At 43.7% G+C, this 9,536-nt stretch overlaps 1 protein-coding gene across 2 annotated transcripts; it reads right to left on the bottom strand.

Annotated features, from left to right (window-relative positions):
- Nucleotides 1-885: 885 nt before the first annotated feature.
- On the bottom strand, nucleotides 886-6,267 carry aar2 (AAR2 splicing factor). Of its 2 annotated transcripts, XM_086124739.1 has the most exons (4): nucleotides 4,846-6,267; nucleotides 3,999-4,766; nucleotides 2,772-3,001; nucleotides 886-1,365 (listed from the first exon to the last, which is right to left on the bottom strand). In XM_086124739.1, the coding sequence occupies exons 2-4, from the start codon at nucleotides 4,762-4,764 to the stop codon at nucleotides 1,198-1,200; spliced, it is 1,164 nt and encodes a 387-aa protein (XP_085980865.1). In that variant the 5' UTR covers nucleotides 4,765-4,766; nucleotides 4,846-6,267; the 3' UTR covers nucleotides 886-1,197. The 2 variants fall into 2 exon arrangements, with proteins under 2 accessions (XP_085980865.1, XP_085980872.1); XM_086124746.1 differs by having other exon boundaries at nucleotides 3,999-6,267.
- Nucleotides 6,268-9,536: the final 3,269 nt, after the last annotated feature.

The raw sequence follows: 9,536 nt of genomic DNA, 5'->3' as shown, positions 1-9,536 counted from the left end.
TGATGGAAGAGAGGTTGTGAATGAAAGCAGGTAGGGGTGAGCACTTTTGACCCTTGTACACTCCAATGCCATCACAAAAATAGCGGTTCAGACTCCAATAATGACCTAAGGGAGTCATTCCGCACCAAGACTGGATGCATTGACAACTTCCGATTTCAAGCTCAGTTGGGAGGGAGAGGGGTGTTGAGAGGTCACATAGCACATTTGATTATACATTTCCTCTGTTGCTTCCACGATGTGATCCAAACCAGTCACGCCTTTCAGTTACATACGAGAGTGAAATAACTCACACATTGTTTCTGTGGTCTGATACACAGCATCAGCTGTACTGTTGATGCAGTGTGAGTAAGAACAATTTGAGCTACAGTACGTCAACAATCACGTTTTCATTCAGATAAGGATTTTGCTTCCACTCTATATTGTAAGGTATTCAGACCATGGAATAAACACAGGACATTGTTGCTGATTGATTGAATGCATTGATGCAGTAGTTCAACAAAATAACATTGAATGTTTTTTTATTTTACTTCAAATGCACTGAACACTTCAATCAATCTGCACAGCACTGTTTAAATTTGAAAAACTTCAATTTGATCTTGAAAGCCCAATTATGCCATCTAGTGCCAGAGGCATGATATGACAACAACCCTTCCATCATAAATTTCTTAACCGTTTTTGTAGACCATAAACAGAAAAATGATTTGTTCACAACCAATAAACAAGTGCTCCTTTTGTCTTGAAATGGTTCTTCCTTTTCTCAATTGTTTAGGTCTATGTGTACAGATGCAGCACCATCACTTTACACTGTTGTACTGTTTTATGTGCAGCGTCACTATTCCCAATTTGTTTTAACCATTACTTATAGGACATAGTAGTTCACCCATCTTCTAGGCAAAGCTTGGTTTATTGTTATTTCTTTTTATTTTTAGATGTACATGAAACGTCTTTGAAAGCATACAGACTCTCTGGAAATTCCAGATCTATAGACATGAAGTTGCAAAGATGATAACATGTTTCTTATGAGACCTTAAAAACACTGCTGACAACACCTGTAACCCACCACCGAGCACCGATGTTGTGTACAAGATGAAAGATAAATGACCACGACAATGTACAGGTTTCCACACCAGCCTTTGGTGAGGGACACCTATCTGACATGGAAGCTCAAACTTGCCTAATCTTCCAGTGAGCGTCAAATCAGTCCACAGTAAAACCCTCGGGAAGATCCACCACCACAGGCGCGCACTCGTCCAAGTCTGCATCGAAATCCCAGGAAAACTTCTTGGTAAGGTGGGCTTTGAACTTCTCTGCTCTCTTGCGTAGCGATCCGTCCACGCTGGGCCCAGTGGCCAACTGGAAGAAGTCCTGCCAGAAAAAAAAGCCAAAGTCACTCTCAAGACTGCATGGGAAAAACAACATGAACACACCCATTTTTGGGGGCTTGGTTATTTATGACTGTATCTTCAGCAGCAGCATTTTTTTGGGGGGGGAGGGGATATGTTTTACGCTTTGTTTCGTGTACATCAGATTGTATCATTTGTAATACTAACTGTATATGTAATTCAATTTGCTTTTCTTTTTGCTTGGTATTGGAAATTGTTGGCGTTGGGCTGAATTCCTGTGCATGTACCTCCACAATCATCACTCTTCAAGAGGCCAAAAAAAAACAAAAAAAGTTTTTCAACCAATGCCATTGCATAATCAAAGAGAGCTTTTTACAGCTCTCCCAGGGGCAACACACCTGATTCAGATGACCAGCTCATCACTGTCTTGAGGAAATTAACAACTGAACCAATGAACCAAAACTTCCATCAGCTAAACCAAAACAAAACGGAGGAAATTGTTTTGGACAATCTTGGGGTGCTGATTTTCAGCAATTATAACAAATCAATCACAAAAACAGCCTTTTACCAGCTGAAAAACATATCCAGACTGAAGGGTTGCAGAAACCAAGCAGACCAGGAGAAATTTATTCATGCTTTTATCTCCAGTAGACTTGATTAATTAGATGCTCTTCATACTGGACTCGCTCAAAGAGCATCACACAGCTGCATCTTATTCAGAATGCTGCAGCTTAGGTTCTGACCACAACAAAGAGATCAGAACATATTACTCCAGTCATAAAGGCTTTACACTGCCTGGCAATCAGCTGTAGAATAGATTTTAAAATTCTGCAACTGGTGTATAAATCATTTAGCGGTTTGAGCCCTAAATAAATTAAAGAAATGCTGAGTGAATATAAACCCAGTGGGGCTCTGAGAGCTGCAGACTTGGATCAAGTAGTGGAGCCCAGAGTTCAACATAAACATGGTGAAGTTGCAATTAGCTGTTATGCTGCACACAAATGGAATAAGCTATTAACATTAGTGAAGTCAGTCCCAAGTGTAAATGCTTTCAAGTCTCGGTTAAAGATCCCCCCCCCCCCCCACCCATACTTTGATTAAATTTTCTAAAACACTTGAAATCATTGTTTTCCTTTTCGTTATTTTAGAAATCTACTCTCATTTCTTTACTTTACTTTTAAATGTTTTTAAAGTTTAATTGCTGTTAATGCCCATTCCTTTAGCAATTTTTGTCAGCTACATTTGTTTTCTCTACTTTGCTTCTGAATGTAGTTACCTGTTGTGTTTGTAAATGCTTGTAAATGGGTAACTGCTTGTGTGAAGCACATTGAGTTGCATTGTGTATGAGATGCGCTATATAAATAAAGCTGCCTTGCCTCATGAGTAAGATAAAACCATTGGGTGGGTTTTGCCCCATGAAGCTGGTACCTGCAGCGTGGAAGTGAGGAAGTTGTTCTGAGACACAATGTCCACAAAGAAGTCAGGAGGGATTTCTCCCAGCTGGTGGTAGAGCACCGCAATGAGCTCCAGGTAGAGCTCCTTGTGCCTCTGCATGGCCGCCTCCGCTCGACACAGCAGGCTCAGAAGACGTTTCCAATGCTCAAAGCCCTCGTACACGTTTCCGATCACGAAGCAGACAAAGGCAAACTGCAGCTCACCTGGGAAAGGAGTTTTGTTGTCAGGTCAAATTCGGTGGAGAAAACGTCAACGTTTTTCGACAATCTCTCCATTCACCATTCCTTTTCTATACTGCTTGTTCGTAACACATTCATACATAAAGGACAATTTACAGTCTTCAATTTTGGAATGTGGGGTGACGTCGGAGTCTCGCCGCAAGTATAGGGACAACATGCGAGCTCCTCACAGGAAGTCTGGAGCCGAGACTCAAATCCCAAATCTCAAAACCGTGAGGCAGACCAGAGGTGCTAACCATTCACTCGACTAAGCCCCACACACAAACACAGTCGCTATAGATTCCAAATCGAACCAAGATGTGATAGAAGTAGAGCTGCAAACAATGAGTCCTTTATTAATCTGTCCTTTCTTTTCAAACAATTGATGAAGCGGTAAAAAAAAAAAAAAAAAAAAAAAAAAAAAGCATTTTGTATTGTGATCCCCTTATTCAAAAACAGGACATTATTTCTGTGCATAAAATGCACAGACGTAAATTGATTTTGATTCCGTTTCTGGTTTGGTCTGTAATACAAAAGAAAACTGGCAAACATGATAATTGTTTTCCAAATTAAAAGCAACATATTATTGCGAATGTCTTATTTTGATTCGACACAGAGAATCAATCTGCTTGCTTGGACAAGAGAATTCCAATATAATTTACTGTTGAAAGAATGAAATTACGAGAATTGGACAATTTTAAGTTAAACAATGTTTATAAACGATTAATGGATTATCAAAATACTTACTTATTAATTTAATAATCACTTAGTTGCTGATTAATTGAGTAATTGTTGCACCTCTTGTGTACAGTAACATCAATTCGAAGCAGGGATTTTACTTAGACTTTTTTTTTTTTTAAATGAAGGTCACTGAATTCTTCAAGTTACTCGATTCATCCTTTGAGGCCTACCAATGCCAAATGTAAACAATTGTACAAAGACCGTCGAGTTGTGTGTCGTAATGAGCCAGGAGAACACTCACCGAGCAGGTCGAGAGGCGTCTGCTGGTAATTCTTGTCGAGCAGAGTCTCCAGGGCGTAGGTGAGGTCCAGGCTGCACTGTGTTATCTGGGCGGGCGTGGCCCCAGGTGGGTAAGTCTTCTCTGGGATGACAGAGAAGCGCAATTGTGTCCCCTCCCTCAGCTTCATCTTGGGAAGCCTGTCCAGTCCCTCCCTCATGGTCTGGCAGGCCGTGTCGTTCCTCGGCTGCTCGGCTCGGTCCTTGGTATGTCGGAAATTGGTCTCGGGGATAACGTCGCTGAAGGCACAGACCCGGCCCGAGAGCGGCTGCAAGTTGTTGGCCACCTCCTCGTTCAGTCGGTTCGTGAGGGACACCCACTTCCTCATCACCTCATAGGGATAAGGTCCGAGGTATGGGTCCAGGTCCTGCAGGTTCGCTCTGATTCTGCTCACTTCCTCCTCGTTCTGGGAGGCAGAGAAGTCCAGATCCTCTTCTTTAGGGTTCCAGTTAGCTAACAGGATGTCTCTGGGTTTGAGACTGAGGAACAAGCCGGTCTTTGGGCCAACTTCTCCTCCACAGCTCGGTGGATTGACAGAGCAGTAGTGGAGAAAGTGCAGTCCTGGGGGAATCATCTTCACACCCCTAAAGCGGGGGCCAACCTTCCAACACTTGCAGTCAATGCCAAATTCTGTGCCCTGAGGGACTCCCAGCAGCACCAGGGTGGCCCCCTCATGAAACAGCCTCCGAGCAACGTCAGGATCCATGTCTACACTGCGACTGCTAGCCATTTCTGGAATCAAATTTCAGCTGTCTAGACTGAAGCAATCCTATTTCCCAGCATTTACATAACAGCGTATATTTATACTTACGTTTCTTGAATGGATTTCTTCAACCCGTATTCAACACAGTTGGCACGATGCTTAGCAAAGTACCCTGAAATGCGACTTCGATGCAAGATGTAATTTACCAATACAGTATTGTATTTATAACAGACTGTTCGTGAGAATTGTTAATTGTTGCAACAGTAACAAAATGTTTCTAACGTATGTTTTTTCGCAAACGGACATGTCCTTCTGTTATTTGATCCCGAGCAGGAACAATTGTCTTGGCAAGGAAGTTCCACTTTTTCCCTGTCGAACGTGGTGCATTACCGACACCTACTGTGCTGGAGTGTGAATAAAGTACGCTTGTTCCCAAAGCACAATTCTAGGGAACAAATAAAATCAAAGAAACACTAAATTATCTTTCTGAACACTGTTTCTTTTAAAAACTGAAGTTGAGCTTCAAACTGATCTTCTTTAGTCCTCAGCACATTTCTAAGGTTAAACATCATAACTCTTTTTCTTAACTCTTCACATTGTTTTTCCCTGGTGCTCTCATAGCAAACAAACAAATAACAGGTACAACACTTTCTCTCTCTTTTCCACGTTCACAAAAACAGATTAATGTTTAACAATCAAATGCAACGACCCACAAAATGCAGGATGTCCTGTTTATTATCATCTATTTCTATTCACTACGTTCATGCCACCCTTTTTTTTAATATTATATGCATGACATTATGTGCGCCGTCCGCTCCAAAATGACTGGCATTCAACTTTAACTACATTCTTTATACAGGCCTTGGCCTCACCCATACCGAGAGATACTACCAGCCATTGATCATTTAGCAAGTGCAACCATGCCCTCTTTCATTCCCCTTTATACTTTTTATGTGCCGGAACCCACATATATACAACTCTTGTCCCACTTCTGTTCAACCTATTCCATGTTTCAAACATTAAAAAAAATAAAATAATAATCCTACTTGTGACACCATGGACTTTAGTGACAGTAATGCTAACAGTGAATCAGAGCAGATGACAACCTGTTATATGACGTCTCTGATCCACTGGTTAAAGGACACTTTGATTCTCTCCTCTTTCATCTCAAACTGCTTCAAACTACAAAGCGCGTGACGGAAAAGTGGTTAGGACTGCACGACTGTCCGTGTTTTATGTTATGTGTTGTGTTTATTATTTTACTTTATGTTAACTGTTTTGTTAAGCGCTTTGTTACAGCTGCCGCTGTTGTGAAAGCGCTATATAAATCAGCATGTATTGTATTGTATAACCTGTTATGCTCAGTCAGTCCACTGTAGAGTAATCACGACTGCAATAAATTATTAGAAAGAAGTCTGTACCTTGAAGTTTACATTGAAATCTGTCATGACATACAGTCCAACACAAATGATTTTTTACGCTCTTATTATTCTTTGAATCAGCTGTAAAAATTTGGCAAGAATTTTTCTACAACAACGCTCCAAATTAAACAAAATACCGTAAGTGATTCCGATTGGATTAAATAACATTTTTACAAATGAAATTGCTGTTATAACCTAGTAGTGATGGTTTCACAGTTTCAAGGACAATTGCATTTTTAAAATTCTTTTTAATTGACACATTTGGCCCAAAACACGTATGGTTAACAGGAATGGCTGCTCACATATCTCACAATTTTACAAGAAGCGACATCTTGTAAAATTGACACATACCGTATTTTCTCCACAATAAGGCACTCCGGATTTTAAAACAGTTTTCATATATAGGGCGCACTGCATTATAAGGTGCATAGAATAGAAGCTACAATAGTGGCTGCGGTTGCACTATGCATCCACTAGATGGTGCTACGCTAAATAGAATACAGCTTTCGTTAGGTAGAGCATTCACAACTGCTGCAGCTGTAACAAAGCTATGAGAACTGGTCAGAAACACGGACATGAAACATAAATACAAATGGCATTACAAAACAATAAATGAAAGACAAACGTTATGAAGACACCTGATTCAACAAAAAAGCACACAAACCTTGTGGGCCACATCCACAAGGGGCTAAATATCCTTTGAAGTCTTGCTTGTCTCCATCCTCCCTTTAGTCAGTAGTTAACTATCCATCCATCCATTTTCCGAACCGCTTGATCCTCACTAGGGTCGCGGGGGTGCTGGAGCCTATCCCTGCTGTCTTCGGGCAGTAGGCGGGGGACACCCTGAATCGGTTGCCAGCCAATCGCAGGGCACACAGAGACGAACAACCATCCATGCTCACATTCACACCTAGGGGCAATTTAGAGCGTTCAATCAGCCTGCCATGCATGTTTTTGGAATGTAGGAGGAAACCGGAGAACCCGGAGAAAACCCACGCAGGCCCGGGGAGAACATGCAAACTCCACACAGGGAGGCCGGAGCTGGAATCGAACCCGGTACCTCTGCACTGTGAAGTCGACGTGCTAACCACTGGACTACCGGGCCGCCGCAGTTAACTATACTTGTGGTATTATCTTCGTTTCATAATGGCTGCGCAGAGACCACAAATTCGATCGGCAAATTGGTGCCGTTGTTAAATCCAGCTTCTTTCACCTTAGACAGCTGGCCAAAATAAAACCTCTCCTCTCACATGAACACTTTGAGACAGTAATTCATGCCTTTGTCACATCCCGGCTCGATTACTGCAATGCCCTTTACTTTGGAGTCAGCCAGTCCTCCATTAAGCGCCTTCAGCTGGTCCAGAATGCCGCTGCTCGCCTCTTGACTGGTACTCGTAAGAGGGAGCACATAACTCCTACTCTGGCATCCCTTCACTGGCTCCCCATTCATTCAATCATTCATTCATCTTCCGAACCGCTTGATCCTCACTAGGGTCGCGGGGGGTGCTGGAGCCTATCCCAGCTGTCTCCGGGCAGTAGGCGGGGGACACCCTGAATCAGTTGCCAGCCAATCGCAGGGCACACAGAGACGAACAACCATCCACGCTCACACTCACACCTAGGGACAATATAGAGTGTTCAATCAGCCTGCCACGCATATTTTTTTTGGAATGTGGGAGGAAACCGGAGCACCCGGAGAAAACCCACGCAGGCCCGGGGAGAACATGCAAACTCCACACAGGGAGGCCGGAGCTGGAATTGAACCCGGTACCTCTGCACTGTGAAGCTGACGTGCTAACCACTGGACTACCGGGCCGCCCGCTCCCCATTCATTTTAGAGTTATTTTCAAGATCCTCTTATTTGTTTTCAAATCTCTGAATAATCTCGCGCCACCTTACCTCTCTGAGCTCATCTGCCCCTACACACCTGCCCGGCGCCTCAGGTCTGTGGACCAGACTTTATTAGAAGTACCAAGAACTAAACTGAGGCTCAGAGGGGATCGAGCCTTTTCTGTTGCTGGTCCCTCTCTCTGGAATGACCTCCCACTGAACATTCGGCAAGCCTCCTCGCTGCCCATCTTCAAAACCCTCCTCAAAACTCACTTGTATTCTTTGGCATTCGACTCAGCATGACTTAGATTTGTTCTTGGTTTTACTGTTTGGTGCTTTCTACCGCCTTTATTACCGATTTGTCTTACTGTTTATTGTGCATGTTAAATTGCTCCATGTACAGCACTTTGTATGCAGCGATGGCTGTTTGAAAGTGCTCTATAAATACTGTTGACTTGACTTGACTTGACAAAGTAGTTGTCTGTTTGAGTGCACATGTCAATTCGTGTCGGACAGAACCCTTTTAGGTTACAATTGGTTCCTGCTAATAATCACCATGCTTTGGCATTTGAACACTAACAGGGAAACAACTCAATGGGGAATATAAAGAGACTGTGACTCCATATATAAGTAATAAAAATAAAATTCCTCGTCTCACCCCCCCCCCCCCCCTCGGGTGGTGTCCGTCCCTCATTCAGCTCGGGTCCTCTACCAGAGGCCAGGAAGCTTGGGGGTTCTGCGCAGTATCCTTGCTGTTCCCAGCACTGCACATTTCTGGACTGAGATGTCCGATGTTGTTCCCGGGATCTGTTGCAACCACTCATCTAGTTTGGGGGTCACTGCCCCGAGTGCTCCGACCACCACAGGCACGACTGTCACCTTTACCTTCCAGGCTCTCTCCAGCTCCTCTCTGAGCCCTTGGTATTTCTCGAGTTTCTCGTGTTCCTTCTTTCTGATGTTTCCATCACTTGGGACCGCTACATCCACTACAACGGCTTTCCTCTGCCCTTTATCTATGATCATGATATCTGGTTGGTTCGCCATTACCATCTTGTAAGTCTGGATCTGGAAGTCCCACAGGATCTTCGCTCTGTCATTCTCCACCACCTTCGGAGGTGTTTCCCATTTTGACCTTGGGGTTTCCAGTCCATACTCCGCACAGATGTTTCGGTAGACTATGCCAGCCACCTGGTTATGGCGTTCCATGTAGGCTTTCCCTGCCAGCATCTTACACCCTGCAGTTATGTGTTGGATCGTCTCAGGTGCCTCTTTGCACAACCTACACCTTGGGTCTTGTCTGGTGTGGTATATCTGGGCCTCAATGGCTCTGGTGCTCAGGGCCTGCTCCTGAGCAGCTAGGATGAGTGCCTCTGTGCTGTCCTTCAGGTCAGCCCTCTCTAGCCACTGATAGGACTTCTTGAGATTGGCCACTTCAGTTATGGTCCGGTGGTACATCCCGTGTAGGGGCTTGTCCTCCCATGATGGTCCCTCTTCCAGCGCCTCATCTTCTGTTCCCCATTGTCTGAGACATTCTCTGAGTACGTCATC

Source organism: Hippocampus guttulatus, chromosome 1 (genome assembly GCF_054856545.1).
Source record: "Hippocampus guttulatus isolate MCC_2025c chromosome 1, RoL_Hgut_1.0, whole genome shotgun sequence".
Lineage (NCBI taxonomy): Eukaryota > Metazoa > Chordata > Actinopteri > Syngnathiformes > Syngnathidae > Hippocampus > Hippocampus guttulatus.
The sequence above is the reverse complement of the archived record's forward strand: the minus strand, read 5'-3'. Positions and strand labels throughout refer to the sequence as shown.

Coding starts and splice junctions, on each gene's coding strand:
- aar2 (XM_086124746.1), bottom strand. CDS start 4,764: ATGGCTAGCAGTCGCAGTGTAGACATGGATCCTGACGTTGCTCGGAGG. Junction 3,002..3,998: donor GACGCCTCTCGACCTGCTCG/GTGAGTGTTCTC, acceptor CTCCTTTCCCAG/GTGAGCTGCAGTTTGCCTTT. Junction 1,366..2,771: donor TCCTCACTTCCACGCTGCAG/GTACCAGCTTCA, acceptor TTTTTCTGGCAG/GACTTCTTCCAGTTGGCCAC.